Source organism: Manis javanica, chromosome 15, assembly GCF_040802235.1.
Source record: "Manis javanica isolate MJ-LG chromosome 15, MJ_LKY, whole genome shotgun sequence".
Lineage (NCBI taxonomy): Eukaryota > Metazoa > Chordata > Mammalia > Pholidota > Manidae > Manis > Manis javanica.
The window spans coordinates 37,040,447-37,065,000 of record NC_133170.1 but is presented as its reverse complement, the minus strand read 5'-3'; the positions used below and the strand labels follow the sequence as shown (position 1 = coordinate 37,065,000).

The window sequence follows — 24,554 nt, the reverse complement described above, 5'->3', positions numbered from 1 at the left end:
CCAATATTGATAGACATAAACCACAGAAATAAAGTATCTTTGGGGTTTTCAATAATTTTAGAATGCACACTACCTACTGAGGTCTGGTAGAGGGTAGGCCATGCATGGATACAACTCAGTGGTTCCAGATTTGTACTCCAGAGCAAGCAGAAGCCTCGAAGTATTTTTCATTTGACTCATACAGTTTGACCATTGCAATGTTTGAAATAATTGCTGAAATTTGAATGAGTTTCCCATATTTACACATTGATAGGTCTTACATGAAATGCCACATTTTCAGTTCATTTGAAAGGCTGCATGGCCTGGCTGGGTTGGGTCCCCTGGAGCCATGGAGAAGCTGCCCATTCTGGACACATGCTTCCAGTTTTCCTTCATCCTCACCATGCTTTACTCTTTATGCTCCTTCATTTAGGAGCTTACTCAGCTCCTGGGAGCATTCATGTTTATAATGTCTGGTTTACATGGTCTTGTCGGTGGCAAGAAGCTGGGAAGACCTGCCCTTATCCTGAGACTCGTACTGCTCCCAGGGGACATGGCACATCACAAGATGCCAAGAGCAACAGTAAGAAGCTGAGGTCACCACGTGAGACAGAAACTTCTGAAATGGAGGCAAGGTTGTGTTTGAAGTCTCATTCTCTCAAACCTCCTAATAACCTACAAGTGAATAAGTATAGTGCCAGGAAGGTAGGTGAAACAGGGATTATATGAGGTTAGTCAAGCCTCATATAAGTCTGTGTTCAAATCCTGACTGATTTTTTATTGAAATATCATTGACACACAATCTTACGTTGGTTTCACGTATACAACAAAGTGGTTCACCAGTTACTCATATTATTAAATTGTCACTCCCACTAGAACAGTTACTATCTGTCAACACAGGAAGATGTTACAGAATCATTGACTGTATTCTCCATGCTGTACCACCAACCCTGTGACCAACTTATATTATGATTGAGAATTTTTGTGCCCCCTTATCCCCCTCCCCCATGTTAACCACCAGTCCCTTCTCAGTGTCTATGAGTCTACTGCTATTTTATTCCTTCTGTATTGCTTTGTTTTTAGGTTCCACAAATAAGTGAAATCATATGGTATTTGTCTTTCTCCACCTGGTTTATTTCACTGAGCATAATATCCTCTAGGTTCAGACTATAATTTTTGATAGCTGTGTGACTGTGGGATAGTTATCTAAACTTCTGTGTCTCCATCTCCACATCTGCAGAATGAGACTAATACTGCTCTCTGCTCACAGGGCTGCTGGAAGCATTAGCCGAGGGAGCACGTGCAAGAGCAGAGGGCAGCACCTGGAGCACAGTCAGCCCTCCATTACTGTTAGCTAATAGTTTTATTATTCTTTTGAGGTGGGCTTCAGCCTGGCTGTGAAAAGGGAAGTAAGCTGCCATAAGGGTCTGCAGTCAAACTGGATTCTGTCCTTGTCACCCACTCACAGGTCCCGGAGTAATAGATCCTAACAGATATTTGAGAATGACATGGTGCATAATTTTAGTTGACAGCCATAGATACCTAATTCACTGGTTAAATCTGCAATGGATCTGAGATCCACCATGAAGTGCATTAACAAGTCTATTTTTTCATTCATTCATTCATTCATTTGATTATCCATCTATGTATTCATTAAATACCATTGAGTGCTTATTATGTTCCAGGCACATAGACCTGGAATCTCATGTCCTTATTTGGGGTTAGAAACAACTACCCGGTAATTCTGTATGATAGGGCTTAAATATTTTAATTCCTGGTTCGTTAAAAACAATGCTCCATATGTTTCTATGGCGCTATGAAAAAGCAGCCCCAATCTGAGGCCATGTCATCTAATGAATAAATCACTGTTGAAAAATTGAAAAGAGAAACAAGACTATAACTCTTAGAAAAAGTTCTGTAAGTACCCAATTTATTCATAAAACAATACAGTTTAAATGTTTATGGTATTTTTCAGTCATACATTTTGCCTTCATTCTCAAAATGTGCATTTGGCTGACATGTATTTGCAAGGTTAGGATCTATAATTGTAACACTGGAAGTCATAGAAGGCATTTGATTTGCTTATTAATACTTCCCCCCTCAACAAGCAACAAACAACAAACAGATCTATTCTGCTTTGTGATTTACCTCTCCATCTCTCTGACCCCAAATAAGGTCCACCCTGTGCCTTCTGTGCCTGTTAAACATTTGTCCATTTTTCACACAAAGATTATACAAGTGAGACGTTCGTTCTTCTGGTTTAAGACTGACCAGTTTATATCAAAGCAAAACACCTCCACCCAGAGCAACTTTTCCAGGCATTTCTGCTGATAGAGTTTGCTCTCAGGAGTGACGAAGAGGGGCAAAAAGAAGCCCCGCACTAAGTTTACAGACCAGCTTGGTTAGCCAGGTATCTGGGAGCCATACTGCATGGCCATTCGCCGTGGGCAAGTTTCCACTGTGTGGTTCCACTGAAGACAGAGGTCGTTCCAAGGGATTGATGGGCAAATGGAGGCAGCCGTGCCATGGGTGTGCTACCTCCTTCAGGAGGGCAGAGGCTGGAAGGGGCCCACCCAGTCTGCCTCAGGAAGAGGTGGGACTACAAGGCAGTGAGACTGACTGGGTGTGCAGCTTCTGGAGCCAGTCTCATTACCTTCTGCTCCCACTTCGGAGCTGGGCAGGACCTTTGTGCTACAGCCAGGGAGATGGGCTACTCTAGCAGATGAGGGGCTGCCTTGTTCCAGATGCTCTCTAGGGTCACACCCAAAAGCCTGGAACCCCAGTGCTCTCTGTGCACCTCATGGCATCACCAGGACCCTGTTAGGGATGCAGAGCCTTGGGCCCATGCAGACCTACTGTAGCAGAGTCTGAATGCTAGTGAGACCCTCAGGGTATCCGTGTGCTCAGTAAAGTCTGAGAGGTGCTGGGCCATGTACCCCAGACCCATTTCAAGAACACCTCTAGGTGGATAAACCTCTTCTTCAGTAAAGAGATCATTCTCAGCAGGGAGGAATTAGAGATAACAACTGCAGAAAGAGTGTGCTTCTTTTTTTTATTTTAAACATGCAAAATACAGTCCATGCACCTGCCATTTTGAAAAGGCTCTCATCTTGTAGCAGATAAAACCAAATATATTTTGGCTATCAACATTCAGTAAATGTTTCAAAATGCTTTACAGTGTAAAGATAATAAGAAATTTAGCAAAATTTCAACAAACCTGTATAAAAAATGGATACAGATACCATTTTATTTCAAGGTGACATGCTGTAGTGTAAAGAGTAAATTATAATTATTTGTAGTTTTTTTTTTTAGTAAAAAGTCTTTAACAATACTAGGGCTTAATAGATCCAGGCCTCAGGGCTACACATGCAAAAAAATTTTCAGTTAGTTAAAAATCACTGAAACGTGCTATTTTTAAATGTGTATGTGTGGAGTACAGGAGTATTAGAAGTATTAAATATTAGAAGGAATAGTATGTCAGAACTCTGTAAAAGTTTGTGCAGTTCATGGCGCCAGTGTCCTGGAAGACTCGTACATTTCTGATGAACATTTTGGCTTAATCCCTTTGCCGTTGTAATAGTCCACGACTTGGTTTGGGACTTCGGCCAACACGCTCTTTGCCAGGGCAGCTGGGGATGCCTGCAGGGAAGAAGAAAGCAACATGACTTCGGCACGTGGCCAAAGGAGTCTGATTCCAACTCAGCCTGAAGGACTCCAGTCCTGCTCCGAGCAGCTAGTCTCTCATTCACACATTCATTCAACATTGGTCCAGGGTCTACTCTAAACAGGAGTTGTCAGATTGTTAGGAAAATGAACCTTTAATTCAAAACTCCATTTTTTCATGCCGGTCTCAAAATATAAACCTACTCAAATCTGAAGACAGGTGAGAGTCGGGTGGCAGAATGAATTGTCAGGAAGTTTTGTTTCTGGTTTTCATTCATTTCCAGACACTTAATTGTATCCCAGGCACTATGCCAGGGTTTATGAGATTTATGGTTCTTGTGGGGAGCTGGAGTGGCCCAGACTAACTGTACGGTGAGGCAGAGCACCACACTCACTACAGACCAGCAGCACTGTATCAGAGTTCACTGGAAATGCAGACTGTCAGACCCAACCCAGAGATACTCAGTCAGAATCTGCACTTTAACTTGACATCGGGGGCCCTATACATATTGACATTTGAAAACCACTGCTCCAGGGAGTCACAAACACTGCATGACCAGAGCACAGAAACAAAGAGACTAAGTCATCTTGGAGGAAATCACAGTGGGCTTCCAAGAGGAAGTGGCACTTAAATTTGACATGCTTTAAAATGCAGAGAAGGAGGGAATGGCATTTAATCATTCTAGGGGCAGTGAGTCATCTGATGGGGCTGAAGGAAGTATGTGAGTGTGTGTGTGTGTGTGTGTGTGTGTGTGTGTGTGTGTGTGCCACACACACATATACACTGGGGATGCAAGATTGGCAGGGTATTCAGTTGGAAAATAAGCTCGAGGCTAGGTGTTGGATATTCTACCAGCATTATGCTCCCACCATATGGTCAGAAGCAGATACTCTGCATGGACTCTGGGTCTTAGGAGAGGAAGGCAGAAGCTTTCACATTCAGGACTATCAGCCCAACCCCTCGACGAGTAAAATTGCCTGAGCCTCATTATTAGCTATTACTGAAGAGTGAAAACCTGAAGCAGAGCAACCAGTTAATAAGTGCAGAAGTTCCCAGGAAGGATAGGGGACTGGAAGGACGTGTGGACCAAATGCCAGATGGCCCCATTTCCAGTTCCCTCCTCTGTGATTGCCACTCAGCCATTTGACTTTGCTTAGCCCCTGTGTTCTCAGAGACAAAGTTGGAAAAAATAAGAATTCATGCTATCTCAGAGTTTTTAGGAGGCTTAAAATAAGAGACATATACCTTAAAAACAATCTGAAAACACTCAGGAGTTTTTTTAAAGTGACCCCTCACATTTTGAGGCTGTCACAGCATATTGGACATTTGGCATCTATGAATGCTCTTTTGCTCAGGGCTGTGTGTTACATGATGGCCCATGCGTACACTGGGGCAGGTAAACAGAAGTCATTCCCACCTTTTCTCTCTGGTCATCTCTCATATAGATGCTAGATAGCCAAATGCTTGATTTCTTAGCCTCCCTTGCAGCTAGGGATGGCCATGTGACCCTCTTCATCCTTTGAGACATGCATGCAAGTTTCCTGAGGTGCATTCTTGGAAAACTTTTCTTTCCTAGTTGGCTCTGGTTCCCTTTCCTTTTCCCTCTTTCCTTAAACTAGAATGTGATTCCTGGAGCTATGACAACCATTCTATCACTATGAGAAAACAGCAGAGGGAATCACCAAATGCTGCCCCTGATACTAGTGAACCACTCTAACTTCTAGTTGAATGACAAAGATATATTTGTATTTATATAATCTAGGGTTCCTCAACTCTGGTGCTATGGCCATTTGGGCCAGATGACTCCCATGTGGGGACTGTCCTGGACACTGTAGGGTGTTTACCAGATCCTTGGCTCCTACCCACTGGATGTGAGTGGCACCCACTATCATCCTCACAAATGTCTCTGGGAGCTGCCATGTTCCCTGGGGAGCACAGCCACCCTTGGTTAAGACCCATTCAGATAATCCACTGTAAAATGAATTTGCTGTTATCTGAAGACAAAAATATTCCTAAACAGTGCTTTGAACTAGAATTTGCTGCAATGAGGACATCATTCTGTGTCTACACTGTCCAATATGGTAGTCACTAGATATATACAGTTACTGAGCCCTGGAAATGTGGCTAGTGTGGCCGAAAAGCTAATTTTAAATTTTATTTCATTTTCATGAATTTAAATATAAATAGTTTCTCCGCCCTTTGCATATCTGTTCTGCTGGCTCTGGTGAGCAAATAGGGCATGGGGCAGAGGCCCTGAAGGTGAAAGCAACCATTAATCCCAGCTGTTCTTACTTGCTAATGACCTGCAGAGACCAGACACTGTGCTAAGCTTCATATACACACCACCTTTAATCTCCAGGGCATGTGTCACTTGCTTCATTTTACAGATGAATGTCTGTGGCACAGAGAGGTTAAATAACTTCCCCAGAGCTGTGTAGCTCTAAGCCAGCACTCTGCCCATGCGTGCCCTGTCTATGTGTGCCCTGTCCATGCCAAAGCTCTGAGTTACCCTGCAAAGAGGCAATTCATGGGTTACTGGCTTATAGGAAATGGTATCAGCTCCTCACCTTCCATTTTATTTGCAGCTTATTGAATTCAGACTAAATTAGTTTGGATGATGAAATGGCTTTCACAATCTAATTTGAAATCCGTGAAGAAAAGGAGGGGGATACACTCCTGGCACTGTTGTCGTCATGCCCAGGGTGGCTGGAGATGGGGAAGAGAGTGAGGCCCTGCCCTGCCTGGGCCAGGCTGGCACTCCCTGTGACACCCTCAGCTCCCTGCTTGCAATGGACCTGCGTTCCTCGTGTCTCCAGCCCAGGTGGTGAGGCTGTCCTTGTGGCCACTTCTGTCTGCTCTAAAGCAACATGTTAAGGCCTTGTAAACTATTCTCAGGTTGCTTAGCCTGGCAGTTTTTTGCTTACACCTATGTCCCAACTGTGCAATTCTCCAGTAAATTCCTTGAGGCTGGACCCCTGGCTTTATCATCCCCTGCAGCCCCAGGGCTAGCACAAGCCTTGCACACCGCAGGCACTCCCTGAGCACTTGTGGAAGAGGAGGAGGCTAGGGTCCTGATGGAACCGTGTAGGCTCAGTAGCACCAGGGAGGCAAACAGATATGCTTGTGTGTAGGGGCAGGGAGGGGTGGTTTGCTGGGCGAGTGCATGGCAGAAAGTGATCTTGGGCCCCCTCACCAAGGCAGTTACAGGTGCTGGTCAGTGATGTGGTTGGCAAATGGGCAGGGCCCCGAATCTGGGAGAACAGCCCTCTGCCCACCTCAGGTATCATGCAAGTGAGCAGCTTCTCTCACCACAGCCACTGGAGCTCAGCTGGCTCCAGTACACGGCTCCACAGAGAGAATGTGGCTCCTTTCCGTGCACACGCAGACCACCTGAGGTGTGGAGAGCCTCTTTCATGTGATGCACGGGTGCATGTGGAAACCTCTTCCTTGGGCAAGTGGAAGAGGGGCTACATCACTGTCCTTCCCACCATGCTCACCGAGTGCTTGCTGGGGGCTTGGCTATCACTGTTGCTGCCTGGAGCTCCCTCAGCTGTGTAGCCAGGGCTGGAGCTTAGGTTCCTAATGATTCCAATTCTACTGTGGATCTCCTTAGAAGGAGAGCGGCTCTATGTGGGGTACAGTGATGGGGCATATCTCCCTGTTGAGGGAGCCCTGGCATGTGCAGTGACCTCCCTAAGTGGTCCCGCCAGGCCTGAGATCTGAGGTTCCACAGAGGCTGCTGGGCTCAGGACTCATCTGGATACTCCCGTGGAGGCCTGCCCAAGAAGGTGGCAGCATGATCAGCAGCTTACGAAGAAAATATGCTGGCGTCTCTGGTGCTGGCCCAGGGCCTTGTCAATGGTGCACAGCCACCTGTGTGTCCTCTGACCCCTATTCCTATTTTACCTGGAAAAGTGGGGGTGTCCAGTGGGAGCCCAAACAGCGGTTCAAATGTTCCTGGACATATCTATTAACTGGCTAGAGGAGTGTCGGGGGTTCACTGAAGAGGTTTTGGTCCCAGGAGAGAGGCTTTTCCAAAGTAGGTTCAGGAGGGAGAGCTTGGGGTGGGCGGCAGAGTGTCTGTGCCTTCTTCGCCCTGACCCTGAATACCTGACTTCAGCCCAGCGACTGAGAGGCAGTTGGGAAGCTGAGAAGACACTTTCAGCAGGGACCATAGAGATGTGGGGACACAGACTTCTCTGCAGTAATGATCCAGGTGACAGAGGGGTCCCCATAGCAAGGAGAGGAGGGAACTGCACTGACTCTGAAGACCTCCTTTGGTCACTAACCAGTTTTGAACCTGCTGTAGAAAACTTAGCACAACATGCACTGCACCCTTCCCCTGCCCTCATCTCCCAGGCCCCGACTCACTGATTGATGCCTTCCTTTGAGCTGCCCTTGTTACCTTGCTGGGACCCTCATTAATGAGGTGAGTAAATCTTTGATGCTGACTACCGTATATTTATAGGGGACTTAGGGTTCCATCATTTTGAAAACAGACTTTGCTAAGGCAAACACAGGCCTCTGCCAGGGCACAGGATTTGACAAGGAGAACGCGGAGAAGTTTCAGCTTCTCTGTGCTACTTCAGCCAGGCACCACTGTTAGTAGCCCTGGGCACTGCAGAGAGCCTGAATTACATGGATGAGAGCAAGGGCAGTGTGCTGGCTACACAGCTAGCAGGACTCCCCTCTACTCCAGGTATGTATGCTCCTTTCTCCAGAAAGTCAAGCTCTGCATATCCTGTGGGGCATGGCCTGGCCTGGTCACCGGCAGGGCATTGCTTCACTGCCAACACTCACAGGAACATGGGGGGCAGCTGGTTTTGGTTCTGCTCTTTCATGGGAAGCCCCCAGGGTATGCATACGTGTTTGAAGTTCCTGAAGGGCACGAACTGGACGATGTCTCGAAGGACAGGCTCTCCCTTGGGGGACCTCAGAATCCCGTCGTCACCATCCAGCATCTGCATGTCACTGAAGTCAGCATTGCCCACCCCCACGATGATGACTGACATGGGCAGGTGGGAAGCGTGGACAATGGCCTCCCGGGTGTCGGCCATGTCCGTGATGACGCCATCGGTGAGGATCAGCAGGATGAAGTATTGCTGGATTGGTTGGAAGCCAGGTGAGGGTGGGGGCAGAGAGGTGGGAGACAAGGACAGTGCCAGTTACCTGGTGGCCTCTGCATGCTGACTGTGGAAGTGACAGCAGAGCCTCATAGAGGGCCTGTGTTACCCCCAAAGACTTCAGGTTATGAGGAATGCAGCTGAAAAGCAGGCCCAGCAACTGTAGTTTAGTTCTAATAATCACTCAGTGATGGTTACAAGGTGCAGTGTGGGAGATGGAGCAACAGAGAGGAGTCAGGAGCACTGGTTCGAAACATCCCTCTCTGAGACCCTGGGGAAACCCTAACTCCTCTGGGCCTCAGCCTCTTCACCCCTTAATCAAGGAGGGGGGCAGGATCATCTACATGGTCCCCTTCGGCTTGGAGACATTTAAGATCCTAAAGCTGTGCTGCCCAGCACAATAGCCACTAATCAGCTCCATATGACTACTGGGGCTTTGAAATGTGGCTACAGCAATTTAATTTTATTTCACTTTAATGAATTTAGCTTTAAAAATGGAGACCTAGTTCAGTTAATGGAAAACTTTTAGGTATGTTTGGAATAATGCAAGTATATGACTCTACGTTCTCAACTATTGACTAATAAAAATCTAAGTAAACATCAAGTATTTGTGATAATAACACCATGCAAATTAAGGTGATGTAAGTATAAACTACACACCAGATTTGAAGACTGAGTTCTAAAAGAAAGAATGTAAAATATTTTATTAATCATTTCCATATAGATATTTTACATGTTAAGATGAGAATATTTTGATTATATTGGGTTAGATAAAATATATTAAGATCAATTTCCCTGTCTTTTAACTTGTAAAATTTTGGTTACCAGAGACTTTAAAGCTGCATCCACAACTCCCAGTCTGCGTCTAGTGGACAGCTAGTCTAAAGCCCTTGGGGGTGGCTGCCCTTGCCAAGTGTGTGGCACAGAGGCTGCTGTGCTCCTGCAGCTCCCTGCTCTCCTGCTCTCAGCTCGGTGCCAGCCTGCAGCCTGGCCGGCCAGCTCCTTTCCAGCTAGACAGGCTGGCAGGTGGCTCATCCAAGATAGAGACTGGAGGAAAGGCTCTGTGCTCATCTGCACTGGGAGGGTTGGGCAGTGAGGGGGTCTGAAGGTGGAGGCCCATTGGAGGTCATCCCTGCTTGTTAGTTAGCTGTGGGTGACACCATGACACTCTCCACTAGCGAGAAGGGAGGGAAGCAGGCCGTGGAGATGCCACTCATGCCAAACTCAAAAGAACTTCTCATAATCTTTGCAATGTGTGCAGCATCTACAGGGAATAAATGTGGGGTAATTAAACATCCAAAGTGTCATAGTTCAAAGAAAATAGGCTAGATAGAATAGGCACATCTTGAAAACACCTGGTTTTTAGAATCATACTTAAGAGGTCACATACAGGCTGGCAGTGTTAGAGTCCCCACTTTTTTCTGAAGTCTGAAAGAAATGTTTTTAAACAAAGTAACTTGGTCAAAAAGACAACTGGGGAGAACAGAAATTCACACTGTGATGAAGATAGCCACATGTTCTGAATGCTCTCCATACAGTTTAATGTAAAGACTAATTCTGTTCTATGTTTATTAACAAACTCCCCACCCCTACTTCTATTGAACCAACCAATTTTAAACTTTATTCAGGTTGTATATTTTCATCCGTATCTATGCTTTTCGAGTCTTAACATTCACAGAGAGGTGACATGGAAGTCTGAAGAATAGTTTCAGCAGGATGAAGCGATGGTGGCACTAGGCGGGCACAGAGAGAAGGGGCAGAAGGAGGTGACTCGGTGCTTTGGGGAGAGAGGGGAGGGGATGGAATGAATCAGAATCCTGAGTCACCCTCCCAGGGCACACCTGGGGAATCATGGCAGATGCCACTCCTGAAGGAGTCTGCTTCCGATTCATGAGCAGGTGGGCCCTTGAATGACTCGTATCTGCCGTCCTTCCCATTTTTCACCCTCCCCTAGGTCCTGCTTGCTCTGATCTTTATAGTCCAGGGGCTGGATCCCCCTGCTTGCTCAATGCTTCCAGGACAAGAAACCTGAGAATACCACTACTACATCAAGAAACTTTAGAGCTGTAATAGTCTTCTGTAAATGGAAAATATCTTCTGTAAAGGGACAGTAATAAATATTTTAGGCTTTGTAGGCTATAGCAGTCTCTGTTGCCTAAACCTGCCAGCACAGTGCAAACAGCGTAGGCAATATTTAATATGATTGGGCATGGCTGTGACCCAATAAAACTTTATTGAAGGACACAGGTTTGGAAGTCATATAATATTCACGTGCCATGAAATATAATTCTTTTGGTTTTTTTTCAACTATTTAAAGCCACTGAAAAACAGGATGCAGGCCATAGCTCATTGACTTTTAGTGTAGAGCAGGGCATTTTAACCTAGGCATGTGGACTATTAGCAGATTCCAGTCAGAGGTAATTACCTTTTTATTTTCACTAATCTCCAATTGAAATTTATCTTTTTCTTTCAATTATAATAAAATAAAATGTTGACTTAGTCATCAACAGAAATCAAAGAATGTGTTCCTGCTATATTACAGTGGCTGCAAATATCTCAATAAATTACTTATATTCAACACTACTTAGAAATTAAAGCATTATAAGGCTAGCTACTGGTTCTCATAATTTAACGTTAATAAAAGAAATGCTTTATTACTATATTATGTTTGTCATATTTAAAATTATTTTTCTAACTGCATTTCAATATAATTGCTTTACATGTTTTATTTTGTGCATTTAAAAACACTTCTGAGAAGGGTTCCGTGGGCTTCACTAGCTTCTACAGAACAAAAAAGGCTAAGAACACCAGGCCTGAAGAGATGGCCAGGACCCTAGCATATGATCCTTCCAGGTTTAAACCAGTGAAACGTAGTACACTGCCAGTGGCGGGACTGAAACTCTGATGGAAATTTCCAATAAAGCCAGCACGGACAGTTGCTTCCAAAATCAGGCTAGGAAAAGGCTCACAGATGAAATATGGTAACCTTTGAATGTACTTGAGGTCCTATTTAGACAAGAAGGGGAGTTTTTTCTTTCTAGAAGAGTTCCACAAAATCAAGGAGAAGTCCTCCAGCACAGCTTGCCTAAGAGGTTAAGGTTAGGACACTTTGCAATCAGTATAACAGGGGTCCTGGACCACAGGCTGTTCAAAGAACAGGAAAAGCCCCTGGAGAAAATTGTCAGTGTTTCTAGCCTGCAGGGGCAATTTGTGCAGATTCGAGATTTCCTGACCTGTCCTTTGAGAGTAGACCCACTTGTTTGCGAGGGAGAGTGCTGGCCACAGATGCATGCTGGCTTATGTCCGTCAAATCCACACCTCTGCCAGCCCTGTTCTGTTTTTACTGTTGTGGGTCCTGGTACCTAGGGGGACTGAGGTCATTTTACTTTTAAAAGGGGCTCTGGTGAGCCCTGTGTGCTCCTGTGGTTTAAGGTGTGTAAAGGAGAACAGGCAGGTTTGGATACCGCCCTTTAACCCAGGAGCAGTCTGTTTTATTGAAGTCTGCTTTATATGTTGGGTTTCTGAGCAAGGTATCATGTTAAGAATTTGAATTTGAAGTCCTGGTGATCAAACAATGTTAAGGAATTACATGAAATACTGATATTGCCCAACCATTATTCCTGAATATTGACCTGAGAGGATTCAGATCTGTTCCCCTGGGTGCACATGGTTTCTGTGGTTTTGGCAAGATGGGGCTGTAGACTTTGATGAATGTGGTTTTCAGAAAAAAGTCTGACTGGGTTGGGGGTAGCAGGAAGGAGACATGGAGGCAGTGAGTTCAGGCAGAGGTTCAGTGGATTTCGCTGTGAAGGAGAGAGTAATAAGGGACAGTAGCTAAAGGGTAAAAGGTGTCAAGGGAGATATTTGGACTTAAACAGGAGATACCAGAGTGTGTTTTATTCCGTAATGGGAATGAGTCTTCAGTAGCAAGGGCAACACAGGTGACAAGGAGAGGAAAGGACTGAGCCTGCCAGGCCAGTGTCTGGATCATGGGGAGGAGACTGTGCCCAGCACACGGGAGGGGCAACGTCCAGTGCAGTCAGTCCTCCATGCTCCTGACATGGAGGATGCTGAGGATGTGCACAGTACGGGTGGGTGAGATGAGCGCGTGTGAGAAGACCAGGGAGTAGTACGTTATTTTTTTATACAAGAAAATATCTTGGAACCCAGGATAAAATTAAGGAAAATTTCAGACATCAGTGATATTCTGCATCTGAAAAAAAGTCATAAAGTTAAAAAAGAAATAAAAAATATGACACAAAGTTATGATGGTAATGTATGTAATGCTCATATGTTAGGGGGGAAAACACTCTGGCTATGTAGCTTTGGTTTGCATTTTCTTATGAAAACCATGACCAGAGTGGGAGAATACTTTCGCTGTGATGTCTGTACCGCGCCTCACCGCCACAGCACAGACCCACCGCGGCTGTGCTTCTGGTTCCTGCGCTTCCATCTGTGGCAGGGGCACCTTGGCAGGCAAGCGTATTTTTGGACAGTGTTGTTTTCCTAGGAACACAAGGTGGGTATAACCTATATTCCAGCAAATACAGAGCGTGTGCATGGTTGCGGGTCTCCTGTGTCCAGGCAGTGCTGCAGACACCTGAGAAGTGTCATCTCTAAGCTTCACTGTGACCCAGGGGAGTTGGGCGTGATTAGCCCCGTTTTCAGGTGAGGAGGATGAGGCTAGGGAAGGCTGGCACTGCGCGGACTCCCACGGGCACAGGTGCTTGAGTGCACCGTGGGAGCCAGCTGGTGGCTTTGCCCGATGCCCAGGCGAGCGCACCCGGGAGCAGGCAGCCGCTCTGGCTTACCGACGCCTCCTGGGTGTTGGTCTCCTCGGACGCTGACCTGGCGACCTTCTGGATGATAGGGGCGATGTTAGTGGGGCCGTAGAGTTGGAGCTTGGGAAGGCAGCTCTGGTAGGCTTCCACGACTCCCTGAATTCCTAAGGAATTGGCAAAGTAGTCCCCTCAAATATTTGTAACTAAACACACACAAAATAAAGCATTAAATTCCTCCAAATAGTCCTTATCAACATTACATTTATGTCCTTCAGATGAAAAATAAAATACCACATTGCTGGTATCGCTGCCTACACTCCCACAGAAGTATTCTCTTTAAAGATTCAAGTCAATAGCGACCATTTCTGCAGACTTTTCCCTAATACCCCACTTTACACATAAGATTTCATTAGATCTTCACAGCACAAGGAAATAGATTTTATCACCATTTTATAGGTGAAGAAATTATGAGGCTTAGAGAGGTTAAATGGTCTGCCCAGGTCACACAGCCAGTGAGTTGGAGACTCAGGATCCAAACCCAGGTCTGGCACTGAGGGCTGCACCCCTAGCCACCAGGCAGGTCACCTCTCATGCTCCTCTGGCATTCACCCTCTGCTCCAGCAAACCACCCCGACTACCTGAGGGAGTCACGTGTACAGGTGACCACCTCTCCAGATGTTGAGGTCCTTGTGGGTAGGAATCGTGACTTACTGACTCAAAGATAGCAAGGCAGGTGGGATGCATGGTAGCTGCTCACCAGGTGTTTGAGGAACGAGCAAAATGGATGAGGGAGTGATTTTCATCATCATAGCCACCCCCTCAGTTAAAGGGGGCTTCCATCCTAAGCCACATGAGCCAGGGAAATAGTGAAGTGTGGGACTCTGCTGGAAGGGGCAGTCTGCTTGTGGGATTTCTCCCCGTGTTTCATGAGTCTGGATCATACATTCACTGCTAGAATTGTGATCTCACAGTGACAGTCCAATCACTGATGATTTTTGTTCAAATGGCTCCTTTTCAGGTCTGTGCCTATGTTCCTTGTGGCCTTCTTCTGTGTCAGCCCATCCTCTTAGCCTTCCTACACAGCAACAGCACACTGGGCCTGTCTTGGGCCAGGGGGACCCACACAAGTCCCCCTGGGTTGCTTTCCACACCCACCAGTGCTGCAGACCAGCTCTTGGGAATTTTGGGTGAGCAAGCTCTGTCTGTTCAGCTTTTATACACATGTTTCCAACTCCACTGATGCTGCGCCCTCTTTGGTCACGTCAGAGTCTGCCATTCTGAAGGCAGGTGCCAAACAGTCAGGTAGCCTGGCCTGAAGTGAAGTCATGCTGAACAGAAGCTCCTCATCATTTTTGGTTCTTGAGGTTTTGCCTAAGATAAGCAAATCTGATATCTGTTTCCAAAGTACCAGGCAAATGAATTTTGTTTTGGTGGCAAACCTTATAGTTCAAGAATGGGGATGATTAGGAATGAGAAAAGTCCACATCATAATAAACATGGGGTGAGGGATCATGAGAGGGAATAAAGGCAAAGTGGAGATCGAGTTTCAGAGATTATTTTATCATATTCTTGGACAGTAAGTGCCAAATTCATGAAAGAAACTACTAGATGCTCTACATACCCTATGGATCTGAATTAACCCTAGTTCAGCCCCTTCCATCTTGATGAGGAGAGAGAGAGATGAACATCTCTACCTACTCCACTGTAAAAATGTGTTATAATCTTCAGAGTAATAAATATAGTTGGCTCTGTTTTGTTACTTAGAAAACAGGGAAAATAATTCTAGAATAAAATTTATCATCATAGTTTTATTTCATCATTATTCTTTTGTGGATTTGTGTTGGGGAACTTCTAGCTGGAAATAACAGAACAGGGACTAAAGCCTTTGAGAAGGTTCTTTCTGGCACAAAACCATGAAGCCACTCATTTGACGTCACTGCAAACACATCGTTTGCCAACATGCTGTAAATGTGAAAACTTCCCCTCTCCTCAGGCCCTCACAGGGAAGGAGCTGTAACCAGCGAATCCCTGGTGAAAGCCTGCAGAGCAGAAAGAGCAGCCCCTGTCACTGGCCATCAGTGAGTTTGCCCCACCCACGTTTTTGGCCGGAGAACTCCAGCACTGCCATCAATATTCTCGCTGTGAGCCCAAGACTGCCTCTGTAGTCTGTATTTTCCAGCTCGCACTCTTCTGCCCTGTTATATGGCCCTCTGTTGCCTTCGGAGGAGCATGGTTTATTTGGGTCCGGAAAGCCTACTTCTCTACCATGGACAGTCATAACTGATACACTGCAGCAGAGAGAGACCAAGCCATCAGGTAAGTTGAAGCTGTGAGAGGCTGGCTTTTTTCACGTTGTGATTTACCTGCACATTCTGGGTTGTCTTCATTAAAGTTGATTGCGAAGTCATGAGAGACCTAGACACCAGTTAAAATTTTAAAAAGGGAGAAAAGAGAATTATAGCTTTAATCCCATAAGGAGGCACTGGGGTTTAGAGTTTGCAAACAAATGCCCATTACATTCATTATGTGTGAAGCAGCAGGAACTATTTTAAGCCTCTACACAATCAGTCTGAGATGGAGGGTGGATTCTAAGCTCCCTGTGGAGATGAGGTGACAGGAAGATTTTCTAGAATCAGATAAATGCTGGCAGGAGGAGAGAATAAGGTATATAAAAGAAATTCAAGAAAAGATTTCAGAAAGATGTTAACTCCAAATAGCTTCCAGGTAGAACTGGCCACAGACTGGAGACTTAGATTTGGCTGAACTCTATTTGGACCAGTGGGAAAAAAAAGAGAGAGAGAGAGAACTCAATAACCTGAGCTGTCTGCTCAACGTGGCAATGGGAACTGGCTCCAGCTAAGCTTGAATCAGCCTCACAGGCAGGGCAGAGCCAAAGGCCAGGTGGGGTCTTACGCACATGCAGATAAGGCAGACTCAGCCTGGGAAACTAGTAAAGTAATAAACCTTGACATCTTCCAAAACAAATCCCTGTTCCTGGCAGGACCTATAGGTAACACATTTACTTTTTTCTTTCTAAAACCTGATAAAGCAAAAGGGATGTCTGGCAACTGGACATTTTTACTGTATCATTTGGAATTTTACAGAGATTTCATTTTAAAGTCTATTTCAAAATATTGACTCTCTTTTGGGTTAGGAAATAAGTCATTGTTTTACAAGACCCCTCTTTTCTTGATGAGGGTCAGAAATGATGAGTGGTGCTTGGCCCACATTCCTGTGCCCTTAGCACTTCCAGGTGGGTCAGCTGACTTCCTGCTTCATGTCCCTCAAGCTTTGTCTTTGGCCTGTAGAGCCTGTTTTGCCTGCCCAAGTGACAGACTAGAAGTGTTTGGGAATCAATATCTCCTCGGAGGGGCCTTTCATCGGCACTGACGGGACACTGTGGATCAGTACCCAGCCCTCTTGTGCTGGAGCAGTCCCGCTGGGCTCCCTGCAGGGTGAGAGGCCCCAGCTGCTGACGCTGGGAACTGGATGGTAGGGGCCCCCATGCCCCACTCTCTGGCAAGGCCTCCTTCCCCTCTCACACATGTGACTTTCACCCAAACTCTTGACTAAGGACTATTCCCGGGAGAGTGCAAACCATCACACAGGTACTCGGGGCTCTGTTTCAGGGTAGGAACTGAGATATCACGCTTGAAGAAGGCACCTGTGGTGACCTTGTGAACTCGCTGGGGCACCTGAGCCGCTGGGACCATCAGTCCTGTCTAGGGCAGAGGGGAAATGGGCATGAGACGGTATCTGAGTGGTTCTGAAAGCAGAGGTGAAGTGATGGGTGGGGGGCTGTGAGGACAAGCAGAAGAAGCTGGCCGACAGGCCGGTGGAGCAGAGGGTCAGTGAGCACAGGGACTTCAGAGAAGAGCAGGAAGGGGACTTACTCCAGGAGGAGGAACAGGCAGATGCCATGGATAAGAAAAGAAAGGCCTGGTACAAGGGTACCGCAAACTCTGTTCACCCTGCTGGGCCAAGCTAAGGCCAGACGGCCAGCGGGATGTAGTGGAGAGCGTCCCTGGGGGGCTGGGCTGCTGTGGGGTATCCCAGTCCCAAGGCTCAGCAGCTCTGTGAGGAGGGTGGGCACCCATACCCACCTGCCCACATTCTGGGCACCTGAAGGGGACCGCATCTCCTCAGCTCTGGTGACTCTTGCCTGTATAATTTCTTAATCTTAGTGTTGCCAGGCCTTTAAGTTTTTCCATAGAGCCGGAAATCTGACATTTTATTTGAAATTGCCTAATTCTTAAAAAAATTTTTGCCCATGTCAAATATAATACATCTGTGGCCTGAATAATGCATATAGGCCACCAGTCAACAACTCCTATCACATATTCTCTCCCCCTGTGTGCTTTATTAGCAACAAATGCTTCTGGAATTCCATAGCCATGCCTGTCAGGGAGGCCAGTGTGGGATACGAGGCACATAGGAGGCCAGGCCAGGGAGGCAGGCATGCCTCACCCCTGCAGTCACAGCAGGTTGGGGTCCCTCTTTCAGTGAGGGCACAGACAGGGAAACCCCTTGGTATGACAGCTCTGGTGCAGGAGAAAATACTGGCACCTGCCCCCTGCCCTGAAACTCAGCCTGTAGAAGAGAACTCAGCTGTGGGAAAGTGTTGCTTGCACTTAGCTCAGACTTTGGAGGAACCAGTAAATGGGGCAGGAACCCTGCTGCATCTCTGAGGCCCTGCTGCCCGTGGGCAGTGGGTTGTCTGTGGAGAGTGTCCACAGGAGCATCTGGTATACCACAGTAGAGCCCTGCCGTGCGCAGCAGGCAAATCTCTCTCTATACAGTCTGCCTCCTTTGTGGCATGAGGAACGATATCAGAACTGAATAGGATTCCAGTGCTTTCAAGGGAACCTTTCAGCTTCCCACTGCTCTCAGCCAGAGTGGCTCTTTCCACAGGACGTCTCCATGTCTGTGTCACACACAGGAGTGGTGCTCAGACTGCGGAGGAAGGGGCTGTAGACATCACTGTCATGGACTTTCACTGTTGGCATTGTCCACAGGCCCTTTCCTCAGGAGAGGGCTGGATATCTGGTTCTGAGCCACTGGAGATCAACGTCCTGCGCATTTTCTCACGGTCTGACTATACCTATAAGAAGCTAAGCAACGGTTCATTGGAACCTCTGAGAAGACCCATCCAGAAGACCAGGAGATCAAGTTTGATGAAAAGACAAGCTCTGAGGAGCTAATTCCGCTGGTTCTGAAGACTATTCTGAGCCTCTGCACTCCACTTAACATAATTACATCCAGGGCTGAAAAAGTGAGACTCCTGTGAAGGAGACCCAGGTCATCCTTTGGCCATAGCAAAGGACCGCTCACTCACCGTGTACTCTGGGGGTATCCTGGCACCGAACCCGAAGGCTGGGAACATTTTGTCACTGAAATTAAAAAATAAAAAGAGGTTGCTTCATTTGTTCACCTGATGAGGAAGGAAGATGTGATCCTGGATAGCACACATCGCTGTGCCAGATGCAGACCCGTGCTTCTTGATACTGCGGTTACAGTGGGAAAGCAACAGGGATGATGAAAGTCATGACGTAACCCCAAAGTTCAGTACAGGCATTGTAGTCTGCAACTGCTTCCCTTAGCTTTTTGCTAGATTTGATACCAAGGAATAAAATGGCCCCGGAATTTCCCCACCTCCCCTATCCCAGTTTTCTGACTCCTTTGAAAAGTGATCATGAAGTAGGAACTCTGTGGTTGACTGTGTTAGGATTCTTCATATATATTATCTTCTTAAATATTTATAAGGAGAGATTGTTATTCCCATTTTATAGGTGGTGAAATGCCTTGGGAGATAAAGTGACTTTTCCAAGGTCATGCTGCTAGTTAGAGCCAGAGTTCAAATCCAGACAAGCCTAAGTCTGAAAGGCTTTTAATAAAAAAGCAATGGGATGCTTGGAAGGCTCCTGATTGACAGAGTTTAGTTCCATCTATAGTTCTCATTGTGTCCAATACTGTATCTCATACAAGCAGCAGTAAATTGTATGTCTTCTCTTGTCTCCTGAATTCAAAGGGATGCTGTTTTTTTTGTATTAATATCTTTACATCTCCACTGCTTCCCTGTCCCAAAAGGCCCCTTGCCTCCATCTTTAGCATAATACTTTCCACAGAGTGTGTGTTAACAAACATTTAATAAGTAGATAATCCATGAATTGAATCATTAAGATGTGACTATACAAAGGAGAGAGAATTTTTGTTAAAAACCTGTGAGAGTCACATATATGTCCTTTGGATTGCTTCCTTTTATGCATATTGAAATTTCTTTCTTAATTAATTCATCCACGTATGTTATACCTTAACTTCAACTTTACTATGCTGTAGGTAACAGGATGGGGAGAAGAAGAGTTAATGTTAATTGGCGCACTGTGCTGGTCACAGTGCGGGGTGATGAGTAGGCTTACTTAATACCCACACAATCCTTGAAGTTACCCCTAGTTATTACACCCATTTTACAGATGAATAAACTGAGTCTCAGACAGATTAAGAAAGTGGCTTAAGGTGTTTACCAGGGAGGATTGTGTGATAGTGTGATAATTTAATGATTATACTTAGCATTAAATGTGATTTCCTTCTGGCTTTTCTAGTAACTGGGCCCCTGGACCACATAACAGATAAGACTCTTCTCACACAAATTCTGTGCTGTCAGGGTGCTGTTCCAATGGGGCTCTGGAATATTGCTCTTGGCAGAGGCATGTCCTTCTCATGCCACCTACCTTTTAGTTTTTCTCCCATTAAAAACACAACTGAGATTTGTTCTTGGAGCAATTTCCACATTTATCAGTTTTTTGTACAGTTAGTCAAGGAGAAAAGGAAATTCAGATTGTGGCTCAGTGTCCCTGGCTGTCTGTCAGCAAACACCCCGCCCCCCACAGCCCTGCTGCCCTTCCCACAAAGCTTACCAGGCTGGGCTGATGGAAGTCAAAGTAGCAAAGCCAAGTTCCACCCACTGCCTGATAGACCTGGAGCTCATTAGCAGCCAGTAATCGCTTTGCTAAAACGTTACCAAAACACAGCCAATTTGTCCAAATTTGGGTAGGGGTTAGAAGATGCAAGGAAGTCAGAATTCTTTTAAATTAGTCTAAACTCTCCAGAAAACTATCAGCTCCCTTTCCCTCACTGTTGTGTAGGTATGGGTTTGTGGTGCATTGCATCTAGAATGTATTAGAGAAAGTATTAATGCTGATAAATAGAAAATCACAACAGCTTATAAAGGATTAGCCACAGCTCTGAGAAAAAATGCTTCTGGTCCTTGGAAATATTGAAATAATTTGTCCTAGCAATTCCTCCTTAACCAACACAAGGGCAAGCAGGTGTGGGAGGGAATCTGTGAGGGAAATTTAGGAGATTTTTTCTGGTTAAGTCTGGAGGAAAACTTCCCTCAGAGGTGGCTCAGAAGTCAAAGCTGAGAAACCAGGAGGTTCCATACACTTTATTTTCTTTTTTGATGAGCTTAGGAAGGGTGAGATCTAATATTCTATCCATTTCTAATCACTGAACCAGTGTGCAAGCCTTAATGACTTTCCTTTTATACCTTCTAAGCCACTCTTGGGGATCTGAAGTTTGTATGATGCACTGCTACATAACTGAGTTTCAAGAGTAGTGTGGTAGGGAAAAGACTTCACTTAGAAAAGGAATAGTGAGCCAGGGGGGTGTCAGTACTTTGAAGTTAGCCACCAAAGAGTCTCTAACTAATTATCATACTAAAGAGAAAACTTCAAGCCTAAGAACAATATATTTAAACATCAGTTCTTCCTGATTAAAATAGAACTAGGCAGAGAGAAGTCTATTATACAAGAGGCAAGAGAAGGCAGGTGGAGTACACAGCAAACATCAGTATGCCAACGCTTCGAAGAGCTCAAGATTGGATCCACTGAGCACTATGTGAAGGGGCCGTTTAGCAATGAATGGGAAAATGACCAGTGGGATATGCCAATCTGGAAAATTCAGGGGATCTATTACGACATTAGTAAAGGCAATATTTCTTACTACTGGAAAAAAGTAGTTTTAAAATATGACAAAAGAGCCCCTGGTATCCAATGGTAATGAGCTTGCCATCCTGAACTTCTTAGGGAAGGACTATGGTCAAATAATCTCCAGATGGAAGATTCATTTCAACCACCATTTCTACCCTCCCTCTTAAGGAGGACATTGAGATGAAGCAAGAGATTAATAATGATAAGGACAAATTACCAGATCCATAAAGAAATGGAGACTATACTCAGAGAAAAGTGGCATTTCAGAACATCTAGACATTTAATAAAGACTTCTTTGAAAGAGTGGTCTTAAAACAGGGGTGCATGACATGCAAAGCCCTACTGGGGATATGACAGCATGGCTTTTCCTAAAAAAGGAAATTAGTATTCAGTTCTTCTACTTCCATATATATTATTTGGTGGCCTTGATCTTCTGGGAAAACCTGTAATGGAACAGCCTGTTCTCCATTCACACCTGCCCTCTCACAACATGCTTCTCCTTCACCCATCTTGAATCTTAACCACAATGGTGCATTGCTCCAGAGTGTAGAAACACAGTGGCAGAAAGTTAAGGAACAGTTCTGAATGTGAACGATTCACTAGAAAACATCCTTTTGCAAGCCAGGTAGCTGTCAATTTTTTGCTTTAAAAAGCTTGTAAGAAGTGCTGATGTTAGCTGGTAGATCATTAAAAATACATTCTGATGGTAGACCATTATGTGATTTTTTCTGACATATAACTTAAAATTGAAAGAATTGAGCAATACTGCTAGTCAAACTCTTTGCATTACCATTATAATTATAAATAATTATAAGAACAAGCTTTGTTAGTGCTTACACTGACAAAAATAAAAGATTGGATTAGAATTGATGCTAGGCTCTTCTATTCTAGTAACAGGTAGCATTTATCTACAGATATGTTGGGAAGAGAACCCTGCTATCTGCTTTATTAAGAGTTTTTATTTTTTATATGCAATAATTAGGTATTGAAATTTCCAATATATTTATGTTCTTATGATCACATATGCACTAGTAATGACTGTAATATAAATTCAAATAGAAGATATTTTTAGAACACTTTAAGTCATTTCATTTCAAATTTCTGAAGTTTCAGTAATTAGAAATTTTAAAATTTATTATCACATTTTTATTATGGAAAATGTATGAGACAGTAATCAATAAAATATTTTCAAACCAAAATTTTGAAGATGCATTAGTATGAGACTCTTTGGGAGAAGGAATGGAAATAGGAGTTCATGAATAAATAAATAAAATTCTCAACTCAAAATAAATACTTTTTCATGTATTTTTCAATGGATGATGGTGAGTATGAAATAGCTATGGCATTTGGTTTCTACTGGATGCGGTCACAAGAGTTATATTAAGAATATTATTTTTAAATATCCATGTTTACAATACACTGGAATTCTCACTTTTTGTCACTATTTAAACTCATAATGGAAAATGTTAGATCTCAATGTAAATGTATTAAGGATTTTTAAAAAATTATTTTCGGGATATATGAGCAAAAAAAATTTTTAAAGGTCATTGGTTCACAATGTCCTTTGGATTGACACTATAGACCTTTTTTTTTTGGGTTCAGTTTATTTTTACAAGTATTGAAGACAATAGCCTCTGTCACTTACTGGGTATTTGGGCCACCTCACATCTAATCCTGATGCTTGCTGTGCAAGGGGAGCTGGGTGACCCAGGTGTGCCTGTCACTAGGACCCCAGGCTTTTTCTGTCACCCCTGTTGACTCTGCCTTTCAGAGGTATCTGGTCTGGTCTAATGATTCAGAATAAGGATAAGCCCATCCATGTTCTAATAACAACAAAGGACAAAATTAGCAGAATTCACCATCCTGAGGAAGCCTTCTTTGACCACCTCTCTTCCCACAAAGGATATAGTTCATCCTTCCCTCCTTAGGCAGTCCCCATCCTCACGGGGCAAAGCATGGGGTGCAATTTATTCACATGCCTTCCTGGCCCATGAGGCTGTGAACCAGTGGGGGGAAGCTGTGCTTCATTAGTTTCTCTGTCTTTGCTGTACAGTGTGAGCTACCTGGCAGCCGTCGCATCTGACCCATCAACCTTGGATGCCCACCAGAGTTAAAAATCCTGATTCCCCAGGATGTACAGCAGACTAATTAAATCAGAGTCTCTGGAGTGGGGTCCAGGGATCAGCATATTTTAAGGCTTCCCAAGTGGTTCTGGTGTGCAGCTGAGCCTGAGAACCAGTGACTGGTGTTGGCGGAGGGGAAAGGTAGCAGCGTGATATGGAGCCGCTCCTGATGTCTGATCCAGTGCTTGCCAGACTGGGTACCCATTCTAACCTCACCTTCCGCACACCATGGACTAGAGCTCCTGGGTTTCTGATATCCCTGTCTCACACCTATAAAACAGCAGTCAGTACTTCCAAGCAATGTATTCAGTATCTGTATTCTCTTGATGGCAGATAGACCACTCCTTTTCTTGGAGGACTTTGCAGGCAGTCAGAGACCCACATCTGTGCTAGGCCTGAGGAATGGCTGTCAGCTTGGTCTTGAGCAGCTGGAGGTGACCAGAACGTTTCCAGGAGCTGGGCAAGTACTACATAAGAGGGAGTACCTGAGCTCAGTTATGCGTGCTTGCATGGGAAGCTAAAGGGAGACACGGGGCGCACAGAACTGGCTGCCCGCGCTGCCTTCTGGGCTGAGGAACAGACATTGAGGGGCGGAGAAGGGTGGCTTCCCCTTCAAGGCCATCCTGAGAAGAGCTTTGTGCGTCTCTCAAGCTGTTGTACTTCATGAGTCACCTCGTAATGCCCCTTTAGCAATGACTCTACAAGGCAGAAGGAGAACCCTGGGCTGTCAGAGGCTGGGAGGAATTTCTAAGGCTCATGGGAATTAAAACTTCCATGTCCCTGAGGAGAGGGAACGATGCCTTCTGTCAGTTTCTATTCAAGTGTTTGTTTCTCAGCATCAACCTCACTGACTTTAACGTGAGAATAAATTAATTCTAAATTTCCCGACTCTGCCT

The 24,554-nt window shown here is 45.1% G+C and overlaps 1 protein-coding gene across 6 annotated transcripts in view; it reads right to left on the bottom strand.

Annotated features, from left to right (window-relative positions):
• Window positions 1-3,014: 3,014 nt before the first annotated feature.
• CPNE4 (copine 4) overlaps window positions 3,015-24,554 on the bottom strand; it is a 451,414-nt gene continuing 429,874 nt past the window's right edge. For 4 of the 6 annotated variants that reach the window (XM_036992546.2, XM_073222626.1, XM_036992548.2 and 1 more), the window contains 5 exons: window positions 18,883-18,937; window positions 15,911-15,962; window positions 13,578-13,711; window positions 8,509-8,745; window positions 3,015-3,618 (listed from right to left, as the gene is read on the bottom strand). In XM_036992546.2, the coding sequence (XP_036848441.1) occupies window positions 3,484-3,618; window positions 8,509-8,745; window positions 13,578-13,711; window positions 15,911-15,962; window positions 18,883-18,937 (613 nt within the window). In that variant the 3' untranslated portion in view covers window positions 3,015-3,483. Of the gene's footprint in view, window positions 3,619-8,508; window positions 8,746-11,797; window positions 12,980-13,016; window positions 13,273-13,577; window positions 13,712-15,910; window positions 15,963-18,882; window positions 18,938-24,554 lie in introns of those variants that run through there. The other 2 variants (XM_073222628.1, XM_036992549.2) reach the window with 2 other exon arrangements.